The sequence below is a fragment of the Mercenaria mercenaria genome, chromosome 7, assembly GCF_021730395.1.
Source record: "Mercenaria mercenaria strain notata chromosome 7, MADL_Memer_1, whole genome shotgun sequence".
Taxonomy (NCBI): domain Eukaryota; kingdom Metazoa; phylum Mollusca; class Bivalvia; order Venerida; family Veneridae; genus Mercenaria; species Mercenaria mercenaria.
The window spans coordinates 21,283,677-21,311,647 of NC_069367.1; the positions used below are offsets into that span (position 1 = coordinate 21,283,677).

Below are 27,971 nucleotides of genomic sequence, written 5' to 3' on the forward strand. Positions count from 1 at the left end.
CATGATAAGTTAAAATAGTAACTACATATATTCAAATTTCTTTATTACCTTACTTTAGCTGTTACTTTTTAGGTATGATTCTCAAAATAGCCTCTAACAACCATGTGAGATTGTTAATATATTTTAAAGCTATATTGCAGAAAGGAGAGGAAGATAAATTTTGCATAGATCCAGATAATATTTGTGGTAAAGATGAATCGCCATATCTCAGCACTGAAGACCCTAACTGTATAAAAGATCTGAATACAACATGTGAACAAAGGTAAATATTTGTACTGAGAAGATCCGCCTTGTCTGTGATCTTGTTTGTGTAGAACTCAACAAAGCAAGCTGTTTAAAATACAACTATTTACAAATCGCTTATCTGCAATTACTTTAAGCTGCCGCAGCGATTCAGTGCTTTTAACGTAATGGTTTTTATCATTAAGTTGAAATCACTGAATTGTAAATGGTGATATAAAAGTCACTGTATTCATTTTTGACTGATAGAATTTGTTTTCTTTTGCAAGGGATGAGAGCGTGTTAACATTTCTCGGTCCACAGGCAATAACTGGCTTGGTCAAGCTATTGCAGTGGAGATCACTATTTCTTTTCTACGAGACATCTACAGGTACTTCAAAACATAAATAGATTTACTATGTCAGTATTGAGTACCAATAATATTATTTATGTACTCATTACCAGTCTTAGAAAAAATGTCAAATTTTGTAGTGGCTGTGACAACATATTGTTATGGAATTAAACGTTCGCAAAAAGATTGTAATATCTGGAATTCTCGTAATAATTCCTTAGCATTTACGATATGTGTGTTGTGTTTCATCTTTTTATAAATACATAGAAAATACAATGTATTTCGTTTTCAGAAGTAGAAATCTCTGATCTTGTTGACAGTCTATCTAAAGAAGGTGTTCTCCTTTCCTTATTCAACATTGACCAAGAGGAATCTCTGCACAATCGTCTGCAGCAAATTTACCAACTCGAAGTTAACATACATCATCGTCAAGAAATTAATATTGTAGTAGTTTGCAAATTCTCTTGTGCTCGATACATACTAAGAACGGTATAGACTTACAGTTTATTAATGTGTCTCTTAACATGCATTTTTGTCATTATCATTTACATATTCAATGTCACAGAACTGACACTGTTCAAGTTATTGACTAATTCATGTGATGTATTTTCTATCTAATAATACATGAAAACGCCAGAATATACTTCGAGAATTTAAATTTTATTATAGACAACAGTTTGACGTAATCATGACATTAGTTATATCATTGTACCTTTTCTTAAATTTATTACAAAAATGTGTACATTATTGTTGTTTATGCATTTCCTGGGTGTTAACGTATATTGATTCTTTGCATATCTTGCACAGGCAAACAAATTTGACGCCACAAACCTAGAGCACAAAACCCTCTTGAAAATGTTCTCAAGATGGCTGATCGTTGTGTATGGACATAGTCAGGGTGTGTCAAGTGCTCTTCAATCATGTGCTTTCAACCTGGACAATGTGGCTATCATTGCTTTCCCAGGAATCAGCGGAAATGGCACTGGGGTATTCAAGTTTCTAGGTGTTTCTTTTTTCTTTATACAAACTTGAACTAACATCATACTGAGAAACTTTCCGTTTTATTAAGGGCTATTGTCGGCTATTTGGAGTGAATATAATTGATAAAGTGATAAAGCTAAAGCTGAAAGCATGAAAATAAGTGAATGACTGTAGGTAACAGTTAAGAACTTCAAATTCTGTAAAAAATCATTTTCTCACCTCCTTATTCCATTTTGAGTATTTTATAAAGAAGCCAATGTGATATAATATCATAACTGAAAAAATTCAGATCACACTCAAATTGTCATCTATCAACACATAGCAAATGCGAGATTGACATGGCGTTACGATATATATAAAAAGATTGTTATTAAAGAATTGCACACATATTATCAATACATAATATAAACACCATTTGAAGAGTTTCCAAATCATTCAAATCTACCCTTTTCAGTCCCTAAAAAATATTTTTACTTCAAGGTATTTAACAAGGTTCTTCAGTCAGTACTTCTAGAAATCCTGAAGGAGGAATTATCCGGAAGTCATCTCAAGTTTAAAAAGGCGGTAATAGACCAGTTAGAAACGGTAAAAACGCTAACAGGCAAACTAGTTTTACCAAATATTCATTTCATTTGATTCATTATGATACAATATTACTGTCGTCTTCACGTATGATAATAGATATGTTGTAACACTCTGTAAGAATGAGGATATTCATCAACACTTCTATTGTTGTCTTGGTAAAATGTTGTACTCTATAAATGCAAATGCGAATTCAAGTAAATTCCAGTATTTGATACGCTTAAGAAGAAGGCATAGGTCTTAATTTTCAGAAGGCGGCAATTTGGAGCCCAAACTGTCAATGTTTGGCATATAACATTGACACATTACTACATACAAAGTCTGGAAGGATGTTTAGCTCGGTTGGTTACGTAAAAAATAATGGTAATGTGGTTGTGACATCGGACATTTTTCCCAATACAAAGTATGGATACAACAAGAGACATTTTAATGTTTCAACCATACTGGCAAGTTTTTTAAATTTTTCTTTTACATATTTCAATTCTGCAGATTTATTTTTACATTTTATTTTTTGTTTTCACTTTTAAATCCCTGGCATAACTTATACAAAAAGCATTGTAGAGTTTATAACTTGTCTAGGAAATTTTATCCTCAAACCATTAAGGGACTAAAAAGGGGCTTAAAATAGGTCATGTTAAAAAGCAGCTAATGAAAGTTATAATTAAGCATATATAGGAATGTATGATTATGTATTTCGATTATGTTAAACTCCACATAACGTAGAAAGTATAAAGTGTCTGGTTTTATGAGTTCGTTGCAGGGGCTTTGTGTTGTATTTCAACATAACATTATTTATGCAGTATCCACCATTCGTCATCAAGAAAGAAATAAATGGCACCATTGAATACGAAGGATTTTGCATGGATCTTTTAAAGGAACTGGCAACGAAATTAAATTTTACGTGAGTGCAACTGTTACAGTCTTTTGAAAATATATTGAAGCTGGTACATAATTTTCCTTTAATTGATCAATGCATTGCATTTTGCCATTGTACATTTCATAAAGACGACCACGGCTACCATGTTTACTAATACGTTGAATTATTGCATTGATAATTTTCTTTAGAAATGAAATAATAGATGCAAAATATTTAGTACTTTGATTAAAGAAATGTTGTTAAGGATGTAATGATATTCATGAAAGTGTGAATAATCAACTGTGTACAAAATGTATGCACATATGTGCTTTTGACAAAATTGCTAATATAAAATCTCCCCATCTCTTGTATAATTATTTCAGATATACAGTCACAGAGCCTTCTGATGGTAAATGGGGAGATTATGAGGATATGAATTTAACCTATAATGGTCTAGTTGGTCAACTCCAGAGACAAGTTAGTTATGTCATATTTTATGTACCCGTTTTGATTGTAATTGTTTGCGTCTAAAGAGGACGGGTTTTGGTTGTTTTCAATGTCTCAGGCTTAAAACAAAATGAATAATATTGCTCTTGGAGAAGATACTTAGCTTTTAGCATTAAACAGAAAAGATTTTGAATGTATCAAATATTGCAAGTGCAAGGGAAAATCGGTTGCAGTCGTTTGTAAATATTATTTTCAAAGTTCAAAAGTTTATTTTACAATTTTAAAATGATTCTAAAAACAATAAGTTGTTAAAGAAGATACACTCAGAACGCAAGCCGAACAATGCTGTATTTCCAAAAAAAAAAAAAAAAAAAAAACACAGAGTGTAACTGAGTTTAGAAGTTGATGAAAATTAATTAGGAATACACTAAAAACAATCAGCAAACTAACAAACCACAAAAACATTTTATAAGGTCAGAAATCAAACTTGCTCTCTTTACTGTACATGTAAGTACTTAAAAAATAAATTGTAAGACACCGCATGTTTAAAGTAAGTGTATTATGATGTAACATTCTAGTTGCTTGTATTTTTCATTGTTTTGTATTATAAGGAAGTAGACATGATTGCAGCTCCTTTATCAACGTCACTTGAGAGAAATAAAGTCATGGATTTCAGTTATCCGTTCCGATATGAGTATACAAGCGTCATCTTTAAAAAAACGGATGTTAATGCCAAAAAATGGAGGACTCTGGTTGACCCATTTAAATGGGAAGTTCTTGTTTGTATAGGTATGTCTGTATTAAGACATTTTCCAGTAGCAACAATATACAAATTGTAGATTCCGCTTGACCTTATATTTGATATGTAGTAAAAAGACACGTAATAAATGCAACAAGAAATCCAACCAGCATACAACATTCTTCGTAGAAATAGGAATAAGTTTAAATGTATACCTATGTATCGTAATAAAAACAACTTTGACAAGACTTTAGTCTGCGATATAGTTTTAAATGAGTTAGGCTGGTAACTATGCACCAAGTAAATATTACATATGAATATGAAAAAAGCAAAGCCTCTGAGCGAGCGTAGCTTAAACGACATAGAAACTATTCACTGCTCAAAATAATTCGCGAAATCCTATTCACTTGAAAAGAAAAAAAAATAGTGTCATAACTGTAACAGCGAATATCATACGTTGCAAAATTTATGGAAAGCCGGTGTTACGGTGACGTCATTACCTATTTGCCGCGTTCATGTGGCTTTATGCTTATTAATGACATTTTTTTTCCATTTTCTGGCCAATGCTTGATCTTTCAAAAGAAAATATTTTTTTTCTACCAACAGGAAATCTTTCTTGCATTTTTTTGAGTGATTGATAATATTCAGCAATCAAATGAAGTTCTGTATTCACTGCGAACAAAGCTTTTCCTGTGAGCACCTGTCCGCTAGGGTGCGCTTTTTGTAAAATAAAAGCAAAAGTGAAATTATTTCCATAACATAACTTTTTAAAAATAAAGACACCCAAATGAATATAGAGATTGTAACTCAAATATGAAATTAAAAAAAAAACACAGTTTTTTCCCGACTTTGACGGAAGTAGAAAAAAATGGCGGCCCCCTGACGTCGACGAAGGTTTTTCAGCTACATCACTTTGCCTCATTCGGCATTGTCACAAATTGACATACGGGCCTTATTTTATCTGTAGTGTAAATGCAGGTATTGCATCATCTTTTTGTAAATTTTTGAGTTATTGAGGTAAATGTCAGATTTCACGCATAAAATACCTCTCATGTTTTTCTGTATTTCATAACTTAAATTTCCATGTAAATTGTATTAAATTCTGTTCAGTAATAAGAAAGTTGATATTTTATAAACTTCAGTAATTCGTGTTTTTATCCCCAAAACCACTATAATGGGCCTCAAATTGTCAATTTAAATTCGCGCCAAAGTAGTTAGATTCCCCGGCTATATCGTGAATCCCGTGGAAACACAAATAGTCGGAGTCAAAATATATTAAGTAAGGTTGGAGCAGCTATTGTAGAGGAGGATCAGAGAGATTATGACAGATTAGATCCGAATGAAAGTAGTGATGAGTTTTCGAGTAGAGTAGAAAAGGATATAGTTTTGTGTCCTATAAAGCAGGGTACAGAAACGTACAAAGATGTAGAGATAAATCCGGAGTTACCAGTAGAATGTAAGCAGGAAGTAGTAGACTTGTTAGAAAATTTCTCAGATGTACTGACAGATATTCCTGGAAATACTAACTTAGTTGAACATGATATTCAGTTGTCAACTACAGATCCGATAAGAGTAAAGGGTTATCCTATTCCTTTTCATTCGCAGCCAGTAGTGAAAGAGGAAGTAGATAAAATGTTGGAGTTGGGAGTAATCGAACCATCAAATGCACCATTTTCCTCCCCTATCGTTCTCATAAGGAAAAAAGATAACAGTATAAGGTTCTGCATAGATTTTCGCCAGGTCAACAAACTGACGGTTTTCGATGCTGAACCTATGCCAAACATGGAGGAGATGTTTTCAAAGCTATCTAAATATAGATATTTTTCTAAACTAGACTTGAGCAAAGGTTACTGGCAGGTTCCTTTGTCTGAAAAGGCTAAACCCATGACTGCTTTTGAAACCCCAAAAGGTTTGTTCCAGTTCCGTAAGATGCCCTTTGGATTAGTTAACGCACCAGCAACGTTTTGTAGACTGATGCGGAAGGTTTTGAAGGACCTAGGGCACTCGGATAGCTTCATAGATGATATCCTGGTGTATACAATCACATGGCCTGAACATGTAGTAGCACTTTCTGAGTTGTTAACCAGACTAAGAGAGGCTAAGTTAACAGCAAAACCGACTAAGTGTTTTATAGGTTTTCAGAAGCTAGAATGTTTAGGGCACATGATAGGAGATGTTCAGACCCTTGAACCAGTTCCAAATAAAGTACAGGCTATACAGGATGCCGAGAGACCGAAAACCAAGAAGGCAATACGTTCATTCTTAGGTGTAGTTGGATTTTACAGAAAGTTTATCCCCAATTTTGCCGCCATTGCAGTTCCGCTCACAGATTTGACGAAAAAGGGTCAGCCAAATCTTGTAGAGTGGGGTGAAGGTCAAGAAAAGGCTTTCCAGACTTTGAAGGCTAGCTTAATGGGTCCGCCTATTTTGAAGTTGCCAGATTTAGATCAGACTTTTATATTGAGAGTAGATGCTTCAGATTTAGGTTTAGGCTCAGTATTGCTTCAGGGAAGTGATGGAGAGAAATTACCTGTAGCGTATGCTAGTAGAAAATTGCTACCTAGGGAGCAAAAGTACTCAGTGATAGAGAAGGAGTGTTTAGAGATAGTATGGGCAGTAGCTAAGTTTCACCGGTATTTGTTCGGTAAAGACTTTGTATTAGAGACAGATCATCAGCCGCTCACTTATTTGAATAAAGCGAAACTTAGCAACTCCAGGCTGATGAGATGGGCATTGGCATTGCAGCCATATAGGATCAGTATTAGAGCAATTCCTGGTAGAGAAAATGTAGGCGCAGATTATTTGAGTAGAGTGTAGACAGGTGGCTATATTATATGGTGTACAGATAGTGACAGTGTGTGTTTTCTTTTTGTGTTTGCTATTTTCAGTATGTCATTTTGCTTTCAATTAAGAAAATTATAAATTTTCTTTTTAAGGGGGGACGTGTGTCACAAATTGACATACGGGCCTTATTTTATCTGTAGTGTAAATGCAGGTATTGCATCATCTTTTTGTAAATTTTTGAGTTATTGAGGTAAATGTCAGATTTCACGCATAAAATACCTCTCATGTTTTTCTGTATTTCATAACTTAAATTTCCATGTAAATTTTATTAAATTCTGTTCAGTAATAAGAAAGTTGATATTTTATAAACTTCAGTAATTCGTGTTTTTATCCCCCAAACCACTATAATGGGCCTCAAATTGTCAATTTAAATTCGCGCCAAAGTAGTTAGATTCCCCGGCTATATCGTGAATCCCGTGGAAACACAAATAGTCGGAGTCCATGGCTTAGCCGTGAATCCCATGAAATTTAGTATTTGGCGGGACATTATCCTTTAAATAGACTGGACTAGATATGCCTTGCGCACACCACCTTCCGACTTTATAGACGAATCTATGTCTGAATTATTTTCTTGCTAGAAATTTATGCTCGATCGAGGTAAGAAATTTATTTGTTAGATTTTTGTATGATTTTTGCATTACGATTTTTATTTGGTAAATTTTTGTGCATTCTACAGAATTCTGTAACATTTACTTTTTGGCACATGATTTTGGCTAGTTTCAGTATGTCAGGATAATTTATTAAATTTTTCAGACTTTTGTAAATTATTTAGAAAGAGGAGTCTAAACGTTTCGTTTATATAAGATGTTAGATTTATACTGAAATTTGTATCGTGATAATTGTAAAGCACTGTTTCAAAAACTTATGTCAAACATTTTGTTAATTATGGAACGCCATTACTGCATTGTATTGTTATGTATAACTCTATATGGCAAGTCTAGTACCATGTATGTATTATATTATTGTAATATGAAATTGTGTGACAGTCTATTGCATACACATACAATGTCCGTTTTAGTGTATGGCATTAGATATTATATGGATGCCAACTATCATATAACGTTTGATTTATATTGAATTTTGTTAATTTGTAGTTGTAAATAATAGCTGCAGTTTATCATTTCCATTACTATAATGTTTCATCATATACTTTTCATATCATTTCATACTTTAACTTCAGTCTTTTAAGTAAGTAATCTTTGTAATATGGAAGTAATAAGTGACGTATTTTAATCATATGACGTATGAACTTAGTAGCACATATGTTTTGTATAAGTAGCACGTATTATTTATGGGAGCCTACGGAGGTATGGTGTACCCAAAGGAGCAGCTTTATGCCCTGATTTATTTGTTTTACTATGGTGCTTACCATATGTTATATATTTTAGCTTCTTCCGCCAGACGATTTTACCTGGTGATGTCATAACCCGGAAGTACAATGCCCGAGGTTCACTTGTCTTCACTCGCCTGGATGTGATATTCCCAGCGCAGAGCTTTCGTCCCATGGTTGTGCCGTAAACCGCAAAGACGATGATTTTTGTTATCCTCTGAAGTCAGCTCAGGGATGCAATCACCTACCACCATAGGGAGCCAACACGGAATCAACGTATTCACGGTTTAAAGGGACTGAATTTAGAAGCTACGTTTTGTTTGTGCTACTTAAAGTTCGCAATTAAATTAAAGAACTGTACCACGTCAGATTAGAATGGAACTATAAGAACTTTTGTATCTAGAGATACTGAACTTTCTTTTTTTTTCTTTCTTATAATCAGTTTTTTTTCTTTTCATATCTATTCATTGTTAATAATCATCTTTTGTAAATAAATTTGTAAATATTGCAAAGGGTGTTGATTTGTTCTGATGGTTACTGTCGCCGGTACGGCCTTTCCTGTCACAGGCATACTTTTGTTATATTCGCATACACATTGCCGTAAGGCGAGCTACGCACTCGCTAATAATTTGCCCTATAGGAAATTGAATCCAGGTTAAATACCTGGTTAACTTACCACGACCGACCGAGATAAGCGAATAGACTAAAAATATCCACTGAGTTCCTTGCAACACTATAAGATTTTATTTCTTTCATTATCTTAAAGTTATCCATTGTCAATCTTTTACTGAATTACCTAATCTTTAGGTTTTAACTTCTAATGTTGAGAATCCTCATCGTATGTATTAAACACTACTACGTCTACAAATTTATTGTGTATGCATAATTAATGGCACGCAGAACAATAGATTGTTAAAAATGTCCAGCTTTTTAGTGGTAGCACACATTTATACTGTCTTTAGCTAAACATATACATTGAATCTAGTGCGTACTATTTTAAACCTTATGTAGAAATTGTTTATAAGTTTACATATATTTTGCAAGAAATAACGAGGAGAGCCGAGAGTACTTTTGTAATTTTGTAATTATTATTCGTCATAATACGTCATTTATATTTTCAGGCTTTGCTCTACCTATAATGACTGTATTGGCATTCCTTATTGAGAAATATAACCCTTATTATGAGACGCCAGATCATTCTACGGAGCGAGATCGTAATGGTGGACTCCATAAGTGGCATAGCTCTATCTGGTATATGTATGGCGCATTGTTATGCCAAGGTGAATAATAAATCACGAAAATGAAGAAAAAAAGTTTTATCATATATTTTATTAAGCTTTTAGTGTCAAGAAAAAATATTATCGTAGTTGCATTTAAGCATTTGTAAATTAATTTCATTATTCTGAGAACAGCTGATGGCAATAGGCGAATGTATATGTATGAGGTATGTTAAAGCGACACACATCAATATTTATTTCAATGTTTTATCAATTTAAATTGTTAATTTCTGGAAAAGGCAGATGAAAAATCTATTCAGTGATACCCTGGCAGTATTTATTAAACAAAAATGAAACAATGTAGCCTGTAAACTATGTCCACAATAAGCCTTCACATTAGTCATAAATCAAAATGATTTTTTTGGTAGTTGCTGTCTGTTATGACGTTTAACAATGAAATCTATATCCAAAAGTAAACAACATAAAGGATATGTAAAATTGATATGATTTTCAACACTGAGAAAAATTTTAACACCGTAAATTAATATCAGTGTACTAAATATGTTATTGCGTAAAAGGTCGAAGTTGGGGCATTTTCGTAATTATTTTGTACGTGTCTTCAGAATTTCGGAAGACACTATATTTTTCATTAAATATCAATACATGAATACATTTATCTTAACTAGAGGCATGTCGTATGAAAGGATATATTTCTTCTGATTTGTGCAATTTTCAGGCGGAGTACATTTGCCAAATTCAACAGCCGGTCGAACATTAGTGAGCTCATGGTGGTTGTTTTGTATCATCATTGTTGGAATATATTCTGGCAACCTTATTGCCTTTCTCACAGTCACAAAAGAGAAACCTCCGTTTGAAACTCTAGCTGAGATGATAAAATTAAAAGGTTCATACAGATGGGGCACTCTTTCAGATACCATATTTGCAACTGTACTATTGGTATGTATGTTTTTAAATTGTCAGATTATTTAAGGTATGACCAATGTAATAGTGTATCTCCTTTTGAAGAGTATTAAATTCCTACAATAAACCTACTCTGACATAAATTTTTCAGGCGGCATAGGTTCAGGTCCCGCTGGTACCAGATTTTTCGTTGTATTACTTTTTTCTTGTCCGTTTTTACTTTTTAGCTCACCTGAGCAGGTGAGTTTTTGTGATCGCTCGATGTCCGGCGTCTGTCTGTCAACATTTAGCTTGTGTATGCGGTAGAGGCTGTATTTTTCAATTGATCTTCATGAAATTTAGTCAGAATGATTGCCTTGATCAAATCTAGGTCGAGTTTGAATATGGGTTATATGAGGTTAAAAACTAGGTCACTAGATCAAATCAAAGAAAAATCTTGTGTATGCGATAGAGGCTGTATTTTTCAATTAATCTTCATGAAATTTAGTCAGAAAAATTGATTTAATTAAAATCTAGGTCGAGTTTAAATATGGATTATCTGAGATTAAAAACTAGGTCACTAGGTCAAATCAAAGAAAAACCTTGTGTATGCGATAGAGGCTGTATTTTTCAATTGATCTTTATGAGTTTTGGTCAGAATGATTGCCTTGATGAAATCTAGGTCGAGTTTGAATGTGGGTTATTTGGGGTCAAAAACTAGGTCACTAGGTCAAATCAAGGAAAAACCTTGTGTATGCGATATAGGCTGTATTTTTCAATTGATCTTCATGAATTTTAGTCAGAATGATTGCTTTGATGAAATCTAGGTCAAATTTGAATATGGGTCATGTGGGGTCAAAAGGTAGGTTACTAGGTCATATCAAAGAAAATACTTTTTTAAACTCAAGAGACCACATTTTTGGTCCAATCCTAATGAAAATTAGCCAGAATATTTGTTTCCATGAAATCACAAGGTTAAACATGTTTACACTGTTATGGTATGTTTCTCAGGTGAGCGACCTATGGCCATCTTGGCCCTCTTGTTTGAAGACTAATTATTGATTTATTGTAAAAAGTGATATTTTTTTTTAATTTGATAAATCATTTGATTTCTTTTTCAAACTGAATTTACCTCTGAAACAGAATGGGGCAGAGTTAGACATCTTTAAAAATATTGAGTTACCTGCGGTAAAAGTTCTCTATTTTGCCTTTTCTCTTTAGGTTACATTTCGTGGAAGAAATATAGGTAGGTTTTACTTCTGCCCCAAGGTTATTTTGTAATGAAATGAGCAAAATTTGAAACAGTCCAACAGGACTCGACCTTATTTTTTGATGTTGTAGTTTTATTTTCTGTTTTATAATTGTTTACCAATTATAAAACAGAAAATTGTTTGACGTTTCTTTTATCAAAATTAATGTTATAATGAATTATCTGCAAACGTTTAGGGCAGTGGCCATCACTTGGAAATTTGTCTCTACTTGAGCTTTAGGAAATAAAACAAATTATACAAAATTTTAAAAAAATGTTAAAGGCTTAAAATTGTTTGAATTTTGGAAACAAATCTCTCACCTGATACAGTTTATAGCTGTAACATTGTTTTGAACATTTGAAATAGTCATCCCTTAATATAAATCTTTAATGAGGCACGCAACTAAATTTGTGTTATTTCAAATTAAGTGAATACTTTTGTGAAGGAATTCTTGTACAAAAATCACTCGTGTAGGTTGTAACATCTATTGAAAAGCTCTAAAGCGTTCATCATCCAATAGAAATGTGATAAAAAAAAGGAATTAAGCTGCACATAAAGAGCACGGATTTAGAAATTTTAATATTTGATGTTTATTATCTAAACATTTCTAAAATACTGATGGTAATCTTGTGGCTAATAAAGGATAGTACATTATATTTTTTTTTATAAAGGGATATCTTAACTGTTTATGTTTTGTTAAATTTGTTGTTGCTACATTGAAACATTGAGCGTTCAAAATGGTTCTTGTCTAATAAATCAGTTCTTTGAAAAAATATTATAGCCACATACTAGTAATTAAATCCAATAGTATTTATTAAGTCATCAGTTGTGTTTAAGACCATTTATAGTTTTGAGTTACTCTAGAAGTATTTAGGTGTATGAGTGATAAAACAGGATTCGCTCTTAAAAACGAAAGAAAACTCACCCGACCTTACTGTAAATATCACTTTTTTGGCTTAAAACCAAGGAAAATAATAGCAGACTCTGTTCATATGAGGTGATAAAATGTCAACCATCCTCATTTGTGCGAGCAACGGTATACGAAAACTTTATAATCATGTTACGATGTAAATAAATAAATGCTAAATAAAATCTATAAGAAGGTCCTTGGAAGCATTGAATTCAACCAAGTGTAGCAGGCTTGATTTGATGTAGTCTGTTCTCGAGAGGTAATGGAAAGTTATTGCTTATAATCTGACGCACTTGTGAAAAACAACTTTTCATGTATAACGCAAAATTAACAGAATACATACATTTGAACCATTTGAAACATTTATAGTAAACGTCTTACCGAGAAGATGAATTGTATATTTTACCTCTCTGACAATTTCAGAATAATGTATTTATCGGAAAAGACAGGATGATAATGTAAAATTGACTTTATGAATAACCTTACAGAAATCTGATAATCCGATATACAAAGCCATAGGAGACGGTATTCGTGACTTTAACAAGACGGACCCCAATGTCCTGAGTACAGACCCTGAAGTGCATATCGGAAAAGTAAAGAAAGGACAATACGCTTGGATAGGTAAATGCCAATATAAAAAACTGTTTACTTCCATCAAAATACAACAGTAGTTACGCCACGTCGACATATATTATGTAACGTGTCGAGAATATTGTAACCATATTTTGTCACCTATATTATATATAGACGTTCCAGAATCGAAATGCTACAACAGAACGATACTACAATTTATAAACATACTCTGAATCCGTTATTTGGCGCGCAGAGTGATTCGCTAGACGTCTAAGCACTCATAACTTAGACTGAATTATTCTTTACCAACACAATATTCTTCCTAATCACAACATGTTCTAACAGTAGTCACTAATTTTTGCATTTGCGATTTTGACATACATAATAGTAACTATATTAAAACATACACCTGATTATTAGAAATATTTACACTGTTATCAGTCTTCGAAATATTTACAGGTGACAAAACGTCTATAGAATTAGCTATGGCGAAAGAATGCAGTTTAACGTCAATCAAAGAAGAATTTCTGCCTCTTAAGGACGGATTTGGTTTCGTGAAAGGGTCACCCCATACTCCTATCTTTACGAAACAGTAAGTTACACAATGATAGCTTCATTTTGGTATCTATTTATGCGCAATGGTATATTCAAGTCTCTCACTTCCACAAACTGACAACAATAAGTTTTTCATTGTGCCTTTTTTAAAAAAAACAAAAAAGAATTCATGGTAAGAGGTAAATTTCAAATAAACAAACTTATCAATCAAGTTTTATTAGCTTCATACATCCATTAACACATACATTTGTATCTCAGTAGTTCGCAACTTACCCTCATCGATGTGGGTTCAAGCCTCACTCGGGGTGTTGAATTCTTCATGTGAGGAAGCCATCAAGCTGACTTACGGAAGGTCGGTGGTTCTACCCAGGTGCCCGATCGTGATGAAATAATGCACGGAGGGGCAGCTAGGGTCTTCCTCCACCATCAAAGCTGGAAAGTCGCCATATGACATATAATTGTGTCGGTGCGACGTTAAACCTAACAAAATAAATAAATAAATAAGTTCGCAATTTAGATGCGTGTAAGCTGTTTAAAGCATTTGTTTCGTTGATATTCAAATAGTGTTCAGTTACTAATTTGAAGAATGTTTTTTTTTCTTCAGTTGTTGTCCACGTCAAGTAGCTCTACTATTGTACTTACGATTACAATTGAAAACATTTTTGTATTAACTAAATTATGCATAGATTGCTGGATGTATTCAATAATATAACACGTTATAACCGAAGATACGATACCAAAAAATGTTTAGTGATTACTGATGCAAATTATTTCAATTTTGACTTGTAGACGCACCAGCAACTGCAAGTTGACACCTGTAAGAATCAAAATTGTTTATGTTTCTTATTACAATTTCATAAAGATTTTTAATCATTGTATCAGTTTGTTTCTATCTATCTCCTTTTCGTTTTCAGAATTATCAAATTATTTGAAGGAGGACTTTTTCAAATTTGGAAGAGGAAATGGTGGCCGAAAGCAAATTTCTGCTCCGGAAGTACTGTTACAGAGGCCAAGCCAATTTCTTTGATAGATGTACAGAGTGCTTTCTACGTCTGTTTAATCGGAATTCTCCTCGGATCAGTTGCTTTCATCACAGAACTTATCGTCCATAGATACAGAACTAAAAAAATAAATAAAACCAAAGGCAGTCAACCTTCAGAAGGCTGACAACATACATTACTGGAAACCAAGGGAGTATCTGCGGATATTACCATTTGATGTCGTGATTGTACACGGAACTAGTACTCTATTATCCCGCAGGGACTTGCAAGACAAGTCAGTGAATTTCGTGATGAAATAAAACCACGTCAAGTAGCAGTTTACGTTAAGATACATTATAAAATCGGTCACTGTTTCAGATTTACTTTTGAATAGTTTTCATAAGATCATATTTATGAATATTACATATTCCTGTTTCACTCCTCAGAACTATTGAGTGTTTTACACCTTTCGCTAGTCTTCAATTATCTTCAAAAAGACTGGCCGCCTTGACCGATTGTTTAAGGTCGCTGACGTCGAATCATTTGCCCTTAAGTTTCGAACCTCGCTTAGGGAGAATTTTTCATTTGAGGAAGCACAACCGGTGTCTTAGGGAAAGTCATTGGTTCTACCCAGTTTCAAGCCCTAACCTGAAATAATGTCATGAGGGTATCTAGGCTCTCAATCCACCATCTAAAGCTGGACAATTCATAATATGAGGTTGATTCAATATATGCTATCACTAGTCTTTCATCAAAACATTGAACACAAAAGTACGGGAGTTTCGCGTTTTTAATAAATTAAATGTACTTTTACTAGATTTACAAATATTAAGTTAAAATTGATAAAGTCATCTACTGTTGAATCATATACAATCGTATACAGTGGCTGTTTTCCAATATTAAAATGACACGTTCAGAAAAAAAAACAGTGCTTACATTAAAGTCCTGGTTCGTTTGCTAGTGTCTCCAAAAACATTTTCTTAATTATATCGTATATATGATAGTTCTGTGAGGACGTTAAGAACAGTGGTTCGTAAGATTAAAATTTTAAAAGGGGTCAAAATAGTCTTAAAGATAGAAACCATCCAGGCAGGCATGTTGTTGCAGCAACAGAGAAAAAAGATTGCTACTGGTAGAAAAAGATTTTTTTGTTTGGTTTAATATCGCACCAACACAACTTAGGTCATATGGCGATTTTTCAGCTTTGATGGAGGAGGAAGACCCCAGGTGCTCCTCCGTGCATTCATTCATCACGGGCGGGCATCTTTGGAAGAACCACCGACCTTCCATAAGCCGGCTAGATGGCTTCCTCACATGAAGAATTCAACGCTCCGAGAAAGCCCGAACCCACATCGGTGAGGGGTAAGTGATTCAAAGTCTTCGACTCTATCCACTCAGTCAAGAGGTCCATTGGTGGAAGAAGATAGTCGAAATACTATTTCTCAAATACCTATCTATATAGCATTTCAGAAGGGTCTGTACATCATATTCTTACTGACCGCTATAAATTAAATAAGATTTATGATAGATGGGTTTCCCATTTGTTGACATCTGAACAGAAGTCAAAGCATTATAATGTGTTGAAAACTGCTGAAGAAAAAACAATGGCCGAGTAAAATTCAAGCAAGGTTGGTCATTGCAAAAGGGAGAAAAAATGACAAGGTTTTATAGTCATTATCTAGCTGCTCGAATTCCTTGCAAAAAGGGCACAAATGCCTATACAGCCAACATCTACAAACATAAAGTACTTACAGCTGTCACAAACGTCTATCAAAAGAAAATGTTGAAAGACATATTGTTTAGTCATGACAATGCGTCCGCCCACAAATGCCACTCTGTTATTATGAATACATGCATTATGAGAAGCCAATTTAAAAAAGACACAACATTTTGTGTTTGTTATCTGACTCTGTGTACCACATAGCTCTAAGTTTTTCTCTAGTGGAAACAATATCAGTTTTGGACTCTTGTAATTTAAATTCCAGTAATTTCCGGTAATTATTGTAGATTGGAAATAATTATTTTTCACGCGTAGAAGGTCACACATAATTCACATTCAGACTTTATTTAGCATATATCTATTAGAGTATTCATATCTAAGACATTCATTGTAGGAACATTTGCTCGATCGACATTGTCCAGTAGGAAACTGACATTGAAAGACGGACATATACATTTTGAATCAAGATCCTATCTTTAGTTTTATTTTATATATTGCAACTCTATGATTGTTACCGAACGTGGAAATGTTTACTTTAAATACAAAACATTGAAGTTAAATAGTGACGTTACTTAGGTTAGTAATATTATTTTTCATTTTTCATTTAACGTTGACATTTATGCTTTTTCTTCATGCGTGTAAGTTTATCATATCTATATACATGCTTATATAAATTTTATAACACTTGTTCTTCGTGTGAAACTATGCCTTTCTGTTTAATGCGACTTCTGTTTGAATCTTAAAGGTCTTCTTCATATGAATGAATTCATCATTTTATGCGAACATTGTCTGAAGCTTAATGCTTGAAGGTCAACTGTATGAATTTAGCATGTTATTACGCTTCGAACCTTGTCAGAATCTTAATGGCTATTTTCATTCGTGCGAATTTATTATGTTAATGCATTTTTACATTTAATGCGACTTTTGTCTGAATCTGAATGCTTGTTCTTTGTTATTTTTGTATGTGTTTCCTATGTTGATATAGATATGTATTTAATGCTAGTCTGTCTGAACATTATATCTTTTCTTCTTTTGTATCAGTTGCCTGCGTTGATACACATGTATTTAATGCGACATATGACTGAACATAAATGTTTTACATTATTTGTATGATATGATTATTTATATACTTTTATATCAACATCATCCCGTTTCAAATTCAATAATGCAATGAAAGCATGAAATAAATTGGCCATGTTTGTATAGCATGTTTTCTCGATTTCGTGTAAAGTCTGATCCCTGCCGCATAAATACGTTTAATAAAGCTGTTTTTGAAAAAAAAAATGTACCTTTATATTTCTAATAAAATTTGTTCGTTATAATGAGCAATATAATAATTCAAATAATTGAGTAAGATAATCAGGTATAATCCCAAAATGGTAGGTCTAATGACAACGCTACTATTATTAAGAGCTTTTCCGTCCAATACTAGCTTACAACAGAAGAGAATGCCAAGACTTAGTTTGAAAACTTTCGGCCAAGAAGTAAAAGAAAAATCTGCTCACATACAGAACTTTAACCAAGTTTCAAAGCTAAACGCGGGAATATTTTTTAGCCTGTGAGATTATTTTATGATACGAATGATATGTGCTAAGTTTAAAAGCATTTCAGTGTAATAAGAAGACACAAGTTTGACAAAGGTTAGACGTACGTAACTTGCCCCTTGTTATTCTGTATGTCAGAGTCATGTCGGAAATTTGAAAGCAACAGGCTTAGCATGTCTTTATTATAGGAATATTAGATTCAAACTTTAAATTTAAAAACATGAAGATTATTTCATATAGTTTATGAAAACTTAAAATTAGCAAGTTTATAGTATGCATCAGGTTTAAAATAGAACACACTGTATCCATGTATATATACACACAGTATATATGTGTACTACCACTAAAAACTGGATGTTTTAACACTCAGCAGTTACTACATGACATTCAATAATGAATGTAGCTCCGTATGAGGATTTTATACATATGGAGTAAAGATAGTTTAGTGAAAAATTGTCATTGGATATCATTAAGGATACTTGTTCACATGCAAAACATTGTGACGCGGACGGCGACACTAACGGGCGGGTGAGAACTAAAGCTCTACTACCAGCAAACTTTGAAGAAGTCGACAATACAAAGAAAAATTAGGCATTCATACATCTGGGGCTCCGTGCTTTCAAGACCATCTCGCATCTTTTTCTTATGAATTACTTTTCATTCATTTCAAACGTAGGAGTCTTTTTTTAAATGTTTTATTTTGCTTCCTAGTGTAGTAATAAAACATTTCCGCATTTTATATTAAGAGATTCTGCCTTAAAATCGAAATTGTATGATATAAGAACACAAGACCGGTTTACCACTAAAAATGATAAATGGTAAAACAGATATTGAAAAGTACACGAGGAAGTGTTTAGTAGACTTCCACACGGTTTTAAAAGACAATCATGAATTTCATACAAGAAAATGAAACTATCTTATCATCAATATTTTCGTGCCTTGATGCCAGCGGCTTTGGATATGTGTAAAATAAGACACGAGACCTGAAGGGTCATGTGCATTAATTTCTTCAGATCCCCATTTACGAGTAGTTTCTCTGACTTAAACCATTGATGTAATTTGATTATGTAACTTTAATATAATAAAACAATAAATATATCTTGAAGACTGAATCTTTAAAGTCATTCCTTTCATAAACAAACATTCTTCTGGAAAATCTACCAGGTATCAATTAATTCAGAACATGTAGCTGGGTCACGAAATGAATGGTTTTCACGGTTACAAGTGGTTTTATATCGATATCGGTTTCTAAACCGAACATGAAATTTCGAATATTTGAAATATTTACCTAGAAAAAAATGCCGCTTCGTGTTAAATTTTAGACGATGTATACATATTAGCCATTTAGGACATTCTATTTTTTTATGGAGAAAAGGTAACTTTATTCGTATGTACATCTTAGGATCAAAGAAGGAAGGGATTTTCATCATTATTGACCTCGTAACACAGACTAGAAGTCATGATATAAAACCTAAATAAAATACTCCGTCTTCAGGCATGAATAATTTCAAAATAAATAGAAATTATATGGAACAGGTATAGGCTCTTTTTTGGTATCGAAAATATTGTTTAAGATAATCACAGATGAGAGTACACATTTTTGAACTACTTGGTCTCTGAAAAGACAATAATATATAACTGCTAGCGACTGTTGGAACAGAAAACGTTTTGATATCGCGTCACAACCCACTTATTCTATAGGAAAAGACCGGTGAACTGATGTTCAAGGAATATCTGGAAAAGTCCTCTTAAATCTTTAATTTTAAACCCATTTTTCTTAAAGTAAAATGTAGCCAAGCTATTGTTTTGACACCCAGGAAATGAAATGCAATGGCTGTTTTAGCTTGATCAACGGAAACGCATTGGCAATGTAAATATCTGAGCACTAACAAGCAGTGAAAATCACTCGTTAAACAAAAGAGATAATCGAAACATATAAATAGTAAAATCCTACCGGATGCTTTACAAAACGTACATTTGAATGCCATAACCTCGAATCATTGTCGTTTTTGAATGATATGTTCAATTTCAAATCTCTATTTTTAACTATGCAAATATGCTTCGAAAACAAATAAGCAGATTTAAATTTGCACTAACCATGAACTAAACAGCTCATTTCAAAGCAATCCCAGAAAATACTGCACGATAAAGAATTTCATAACTTGATCAAAATGAGGAATATCTTTCTTCCTCTGTATCTTTTTCAGATGTCATATACATTATTTTATGTGAGTATTGACAATTCTGAGATTAGTTACTCCTTGACTTTTGAAAACTCATGTTACTCAAAGGAATACAGATTTCAAATTATGCTAAGATTGTCTATTGCAAAGTGCGTGAAGGAATGCGGTGCACGCCCGCATTGCTGGGCTTTAAATTTCAGGCGTAGAATCAACGTGTGTTAGCTGTTTTCTACTTCAATAGTGGACCAGCCAAGCATCGGAGATTGTATTCTTGTGAAGAAGAATGATATTGCCGTGACTAAGGTACATACATCAATGGTGATGTTATTATTCATATATTTTCAACATTATAGTTGAAGTAATCTCTACATCTACTGAGAGTAAATATCTATATTATTTTGACGGATGTGCTTTCTCAAAACGTGTTCTAAGTTATTAAGATTTTGTAACAGAGAACGAAATATAATTTATTAAAATGTAATCTCTTTGGATATTTACATTGATTTGTACATTCTAAAAAATGTACAACAAACGTTCAGTATCAAATTAGGAGTATGACATATCACGAAAGTACTTTACTCAAGACATTTTTAATTTCGGAGTTGGTTCATGCATTTCAAAATGTCTATTTGATCACAGTTTAAGATTATAATTCAGTCATTACAAGTATGTTTTATATAAGTATTTGATTTATCGAATCTTTAAAATTCAACACCTACTTATTATAGAGTCTTTGTCAACTTGATTGTAAGTATAGAGAAGTGTGTGAAAACACTGCCAAAGAAAATGGAACAGATAGAATTAAAGGTAAAGCTTAGTGGCATTCTCCTTGCCATATTTCAGAATTAGTTTTTTCAAAATCGAAACAGCCCCTTCTTTTTGATTCTCTATGCTTAACATAGAATATATTAGAAAAATAGCCACATCTCTGATGTCAAACATTTTTTTATGAATCATGAATGAATAGTAAAGAAATTAATCAAACTTTCCGCATTTATACCTTTACTTTGATTTTGCATTTGGGAAAGGAATTGAATTAATTTATGGGTTTCTCTACGAAATCTACATAATACCTACAGAAACTGACTAAAATGCTGAGTGACGAGTTAGCAAGTCCTATTGGAGCCATTTCATAACCTATTCAATACCTTGTTATGCAATAATTTCAATTTTTATTATTCTTAATTCTTTTTAGATATCCTAAATAATATGTAATATCTTTAACACAGAGTTTATTTAATAATAACAACCCAAATGATAATTTAAAATATCACTAAATAATAGACGGATTTACAACGTTTTATGTTGCCTTTATATTTTACCGGATGTTTTTATTTTAATGCGCATGCGCTCTTTACGTGTAGCAGAAAGACCGCCCAAAAATAAGTAAACCTGAATAAAATCATCAATATATTATGATATGCTTGCCTTAATAGAGAAGAGCTTGATCACAAAATTTATTGTACAGAATACCTTGATTAAACATAAATATGTTATTAATCATAGCCTACGTGAGAAGCCGGCTTTATTCTTATTTTCGTCATAAAAGAACAAGCATTCCCAAGTCTAGATCCACTCACAAAACTAATATAAATCTTGTGACCACCCCACCAGTTTGATATTGTTAAATAAAAACATAAAATTTTAAAGAATCAATAGAAATAAAAAAAATAAAAATTTTAAGATGATAATTATCTATTTGAATACGGAATGAATTGATCCCTATTTGGGTATAATTGGATACAAAAACAAAGAAAAGATTGTGTCCATCTTTATTAATTAAATCCATACTTCAACTTCCCTTAATTTATCTTATGATTTAAGTTCGACCTTGAATATATTATCATGTAAGCTCATTACGTCAGGTTGTTGAGTTCTGTCAATTCATGTTAAAATGTCCATACAAGCATATGCTTTTTGTATTGATTTCTTATTTTTTCTTTAAGCTACATTTGTCTGGATGAAAGATCAATATTGCTGAAACATAGTTTATCACCTGTTCATTATGAATCTCTTATCATCAATGGTAATGCGCATTAGTTGAAGTATATGATTTTCGGCAACTTGATGACAGATGTGGATTAGCAAAGATTTACTTATATTTTCCTTTGTCCTGCACTGGTACTTTATTATAATACTTTATTATTTAATGTAATATAACTTTAACGTTTATATTGTGCGGTCATGTCTTTTTGTCCTAGGTAGAGTTCGCATGCGCAAAATTTTACTTCCGTTGCTAAGGATCGCACCATGTGTAAATCCATCTTTAGTGTCTGACACCATAAAGTGATTCAATGTATCATTACATATATGAATGACATCACAAAATTGAATATTTGATAAAGGATTATACAAGTGCAACATCAAATAAGCTAATTCTATGCCAGTACTGTAAACATTATTGGTTTGAAAATTATAATGGCACCGAAAAGGGTAACTAAGCAGTTTGAATCGGCTTTCTTGCAAGCTAACCGCACAGCGATTTCTAAGTCAAACCAATATTTTCACGTTCCTGTTTAAATCTGCCACGCAACAGAATTATAAACCAAAATACGTTTCTTTTTGAATGAAGATTTTATCAAATATTAAAGTATCGTAACTGAATCACCGGTTATCTGACAGATGAAAACAAAATAGCTTGAGTTGCTATATAAGTAATTCATACAGTATTTAAAAGACCATATACCAAAGCAACTTTTCCGAACTGTTGTGAACTCAAATTAAACAATCTTAGAACAAGTTTCTTAAGTCAAATTATCCAATTTTCTAATTTGATGACATGGAAAAGGTGGTCTTTATTTATCTCTGTTTTATAACAAGTTCTATTTTGTCACTTTAAGAATGCGTAAATAGTTCTGTTCCTGAGTATGATGTAATACTTGGAAACCAGAGAGATGTTGGGAAACAGATTAAATACAAAACCGCTGTCGTCAAATGTCTGCCAACAGGATTTTGGAGTGAATTTGCTAAAGGTGTACGAAGTAAGTATTATGCCGTTACCGTTGTCCCCGTTTTATGATACCCAATCCGTACTTTTGACGAAAAGGTAGCACCCTACTGCTCCCATTCTTCCAGCTTTATGATACACAATCCGTACTTTTGACGAAAAGGTAGCATTATATTGCTCCCATTCTTCCAGCTTTATGACAACCAAGCCGTACTTTTGACGAAAAGGTAGTATTATATTGCTCCCATTCTTCCAGCTTTATGACACTCAATCCGTACTTTCGATGAAAAGGTAGTATTATACAGCTCCCGTTCTTGCCGTTTTATGACACCACATCCGTACTATCGACGAAAAAGTAGTATAATTACACTTCTCTCGCTCATTCTTCCTCTGTTTAGAAAATCATCTGTACCTTCGACGAAAAGGAAGTATTATATTGCTTTGGTCATAAGGCTTTGTGGCATAGCGTTCTTTACATTCGTCGTTTAAACACATATATCAAACCACTGAATTATGCACATGGTGTACATTGTTCACATATACTTTGCCAAAAATTAATATTCAAGTTATCATTTCGGAACTGTCTTAAACATTCTTTTACTCAAGTGTAGAACACGGCTTTAGTTACGAACATACTGTTGCATTAGTACAGCTGTTAATATGAACTTCAAGGTGAATTTTTATAGTTTTGTCTAATTTTCTAAATTGAGTACGCCACTGCTTTCATAGCACCTACAACTGGAAAGAATTGCTCAAGTAATTTGGACTGTATAGAGACGGAGAGAATCTGCATCGAAGGAAAATGTTTTTGTAACCGACTGTGTCGGTATAATGCCAGCATGACAGACTGTACAAAAGGTACATCAAGTAATATTATAATAGACTAATTTAGATTTTTAAAACTCGTTCATTTTGTCTTTGACGCTTTTTATCCTATTTAAATCAATCACGCAACAAGGAAATTACAAACACATTGTTACATGAATCGAGCGATTTTACCCATGTGTATGCCGTCAAAAAGTCACGTTGGTTGGCCACTCTGTACCGTTCTGTAACCAAAACATTACGCTGAGAACTCGACGATAAATTGCTCGACTATCCTTGATATCCTGTACTTTGTATAGTCATTCATTTTTATTGTAATATCATTTGCATATCAGTAATAAGATAGCTCTGACACTTCATCAGAATTTTATATGTATTCTTATTTTCTTTGAATATTGAAGATTATAATTAACCATGTTTTACAGATATTTGCAAACATGCAATGTGAATATTATTATTACATATTACAGTGTTTGCGTCTATGTCACAGACTTCGAAGTGTTTGATGCCCTTGCTTATATATACAGCTGACACTGTAGATGGTTGTAAGCTCGCCTGTATAAATGAATACGACTGTCTCTCAACTGATGTTTGGTGGAACCTCTTTGGAAAGGCAGTATGCAACATGGGATCTGTTACTCGTGAGATGATACTGGATGCTGACCCTCAGAAGCTACAAAATAGAAAGACCAAGCTTTATACCAGAATATGTAATTAAGTTAACTTTCACTGCGATAATTATGTCAATATTATTGTTTTAACTGAGATAATTTAACAGTTTCTGATACTACGTCTATTTTATATTACATTGAGTGACATAAATATTACCCATTACTGGCAATTTTATATCATGATTGATATAAGAGTGCTTGCCATGTTACGTCCTATTGTCGTTTCAACTAGTTTTGCTTTTTATGGCATTTTGGGGCAAAATTAGGCCAAGGGTAGATTCCGAATTATCTCAGACAATTATAATTGCATTCGTTATCTTTCGTCGGACCCTTAAGTATGTTTCTCTTAATGCTTTGTCTTCTGAAAAGGAATTGAGTACATACGTTATTTTTGTTCTTAAGGTTTGCTTTTTATATAAGTATACATGAAGTTTTACGTGTTTTATATGCCATGCCTTTTGTTTCCATTGCGTGTGTTACAGATCCACCTGGCGGGGATTACTTTTAGTACACTGTCCCATGACTTTGGAACATGACTGGGGTAAGAATGAGATTGGGTGCGCACAATACACCGGTTTAAGCTCCCCAGTGGTGTTACTGCCACCGACCGTTCCAAGGCGGTGTCCCACTGAGTTCCTTTATTTGTTCTGTCCTCAGGCTGCGTTAGGATTCTTTTCGATTCATTTTATATTTCAAATACCCTCACCGAATTATCATTTTGTGTCTGGTTCTAATGCGATTGATCAATGAAGGTTTTAGACTGCTGTATGTATACATTATCATCAGATAACATTGTAATCATCGTCCTGATTATATAGAGCATTATTTAAGGGATATAAATGAGCTAGTTGTGGAATATACTTTTCAATCAAGATAAATACAAGGCTGTTCAACTGATACATGTCTTATACATCTGACTAATAGGCACGTTTTCAAATGAAAGGTCAATTTGTAGGATTTGTACCTCTTTACATATCTTTGTTCAAAGTGATTTACGTACCATTGTAGAAACTCAGGGCGCGAAATTAAATCTCTACCAATACGTATACAGAGCGCGAATGTCTCCAGATAAGAGAGATGAAAATAAGATATAGACACGTCCGGATAATATGAACAATACATTTTAATACTAATAGACTGCCTGGGCCTTTAACGTGTCAAGAATAGAGCACCGACACTGGACCACCTGACCCCAGTTCTTATATTTAGTACTATATAATCTGGAAATACATACTTTGAACCGCATATCATAAATTACAGTGCTATGGGCTTATAGCCGGCAATCGTACCAGGGTCGGAACTGGCAGTCTAATAGTTTTACTGCTGGATAACAGTCAACTTATTAACAATAATCTTTCGATTCAGTTGTAAATGGTATTCTTGTAATGAAGTTTTACGATATATGTTGTCATGTGATTTAGCCCCGTTGTTGTTGATGTTATTGAACATATTTCTCAAAGGCCAAGATGTGTCACAAGGGTCAATTCTATGACTCTTGTTTTCTAGTATATAAATGACATTGAAGCTGTAAGTTGGATAACTGCAGTTTAGTAGATTACTTGCAATAGGTTTTCTCTTTCCACGTTGGTAAGCTCAGTAACCCTTTAATTCAGGTTTTCGGATCTGAATACAGGCAAAGCAAACTAAAGATCAGTTAAAGGTCAAATCAAACATATTTTTGATATATTAAAAACTGAAGTATCTCTTTGTGTTAAAGTTTTTTAGATTAAAGGTAAGTTTCTCTCCCAGCATACTATAGAAGCTTGACAGTGTTTCTGTTTCAATGTCATTCTGGCTGCATATTATGTCATTTTGTCACTGAACATAGAAACAAGTTTCAGGTCACTAAAAATAATTCAATTTTTTAAATCATATTTAAGAACCAAGAACACTTTTCTTACTCGAACTGATAACCCGCTGCAAGTAGAACTGAGGAGTTTCTGTTTTCACAATTAAATACAAGTTCATGCATGAAACAGCGTGTCAACAATCTAGTTATATTGACAGTACGGATTAACAGTCTACATACAAACTTCAAGAAAGTGGTCAATTTTCATTAACCTTGGTGAATTGTTTTCGGGGATGACCTTCCTTCAAAATGTTTTGTGTTTATTCTATATATTTATATAGTATATCTTGCCAAACAAGAGGAAGCAATAATATATATTTAAATCAAAAGACTTTATTTTTCTCTGAGGTAAGTGTCAAGGAATATATTTCTGAGTCTTGCTTTCTTAGGTTTTAAGAACTCATAAATCAGGCATCAGGCTTCAGAGTTGGTAGAATCCTTTTAGCTAAATACTTGTGGTGATGATCAACACAGTACGGCATACGACAAAATATGGAGTGGAGTCTGGAGTGAGATCTTGGAGTCTAATTTTGGAGTGAGATTTTAGAGTCAAATTGAATATGGTTTTTCATTCAAAGTTTGAACAGTTAGTAAGATTAAAAGCAGTGGTATTATTGGTTTATTAGTGAAATTTCATAAGAAGAAAAACAATAATGAATAATGCATGTTGCTGTTGCTGTTGCCAACTATAATAAGACTGGTTATTAATCAAATTTAATATAACGGGAGACTAGTAGTTATACCTTTGATTATAGAATGATGATAATTTGTTTTATATAATTGTATACAACAAAAACTATTGATTATTGTACGTGTCTTTAGAATAAACATGTATATCACCAATTATGTAACCGTCATTATTATCATCATCATTGATATCCTGAAAACCAATTTATCGCCTTTGACACATAAAATAATTGAACACTCTTAAGCAAAAAAATTGTCCAAATTTCAATCATCGCCATTACTATTAACACCAATACAAACACCTATAGTCATCATCAACAACAACAACAACAACAACCGATATCTTCCGACGACATCCGTGTACATGTTGTTCATCAGAAAAATAAAACATCAGTAAAACTAACGATGAAAATGATGATGTAAAGACAAATGATGATGATGATTGTGATGTTCATATTGATAACAGTGGTGATGGTGATTGTGATGAAGATGTCAATGATGATTATGATGGTAATGATAACGATGATTATCTGGTGTTTTGTTGTTAGTGATAATGATGATGGTGGTTGTGGTGAATATAATAATGTTGATGATAATGCTGGTGATGATTATCTTGATGATGGTGGTGCTGCTGATTATGATAGTGTTTGTAATGATGATAATTGTCATTATGGTTGTGTTGATAGTGGTGATCCTGATGATAGTAGTGGTGGTGATAAAAATGTAGATGATGATGATTGTTGTGGTTGTGATGACTGTGGTGGTGGTGGTTTTGATGATGATGTGACACATCAATATGTCAAAGCATAA

At 33.1% G+C, this 27,971-nt stretch overlaps 1 protein-coding gene across 1 annotated transcript; it reads left to right on the forward strand.

The window, feature by feature from the left end:
• Positions 1–74: 74 nt before the first annotated feature.
• LOC123556009 (uncharacterized) lies at positions 75–27,971 on the forward strand. The gene is made up of 16 exons (XM_053547064.1): positions 75–262; positions 510–610; positions 864–1,060; positions 1,379–1,558; positions 2,033–2,161; positions 2,935–3,035; positions 3,374–3,467; positions 4,049–4,226; positions 9,472–9,630; positions 10,304–10,524; positions 13,116–13,248; positions 13,660–13,792; positions 22,129–22,208; positions 23,023–23,163; positions 24,425–24,664; positions 27,628–27,971. The coding sequence occupies exons 1-16, from the start codon at positions 75–77 to the stop codon at positions 27,969–27,971; spliced, it is 2,619 nt and encodes an 872-aa protein (XP_053403039.1).

What these genes read in the sequence shown, in the direction of transcription:
- LOC123556009 (XM_053547064.1), top strand. Translation starts at nt 75, where the DNA reads ATGATTCTCAAAATAGCCTCTAACAACCATGTGAGATTGTTAATATAT. An exon ending in AAACGCTAACAGGCAAACTA is followed by an intron (nt 2,162 to 2,934) that starts GTTTTACCAAAT and finishes TTATTTATGCAG; the next exon opens with TATCCACCATTCGTCATCAA. An exon ending in TATTTGCAACTGTACTATTG is followed by an intron (nt 10,525 to 13,115) that starts GTATGTATGTTT and finishes ATAACCTTACAG; the next exon opens with AAATCTGATAATCCGATATA.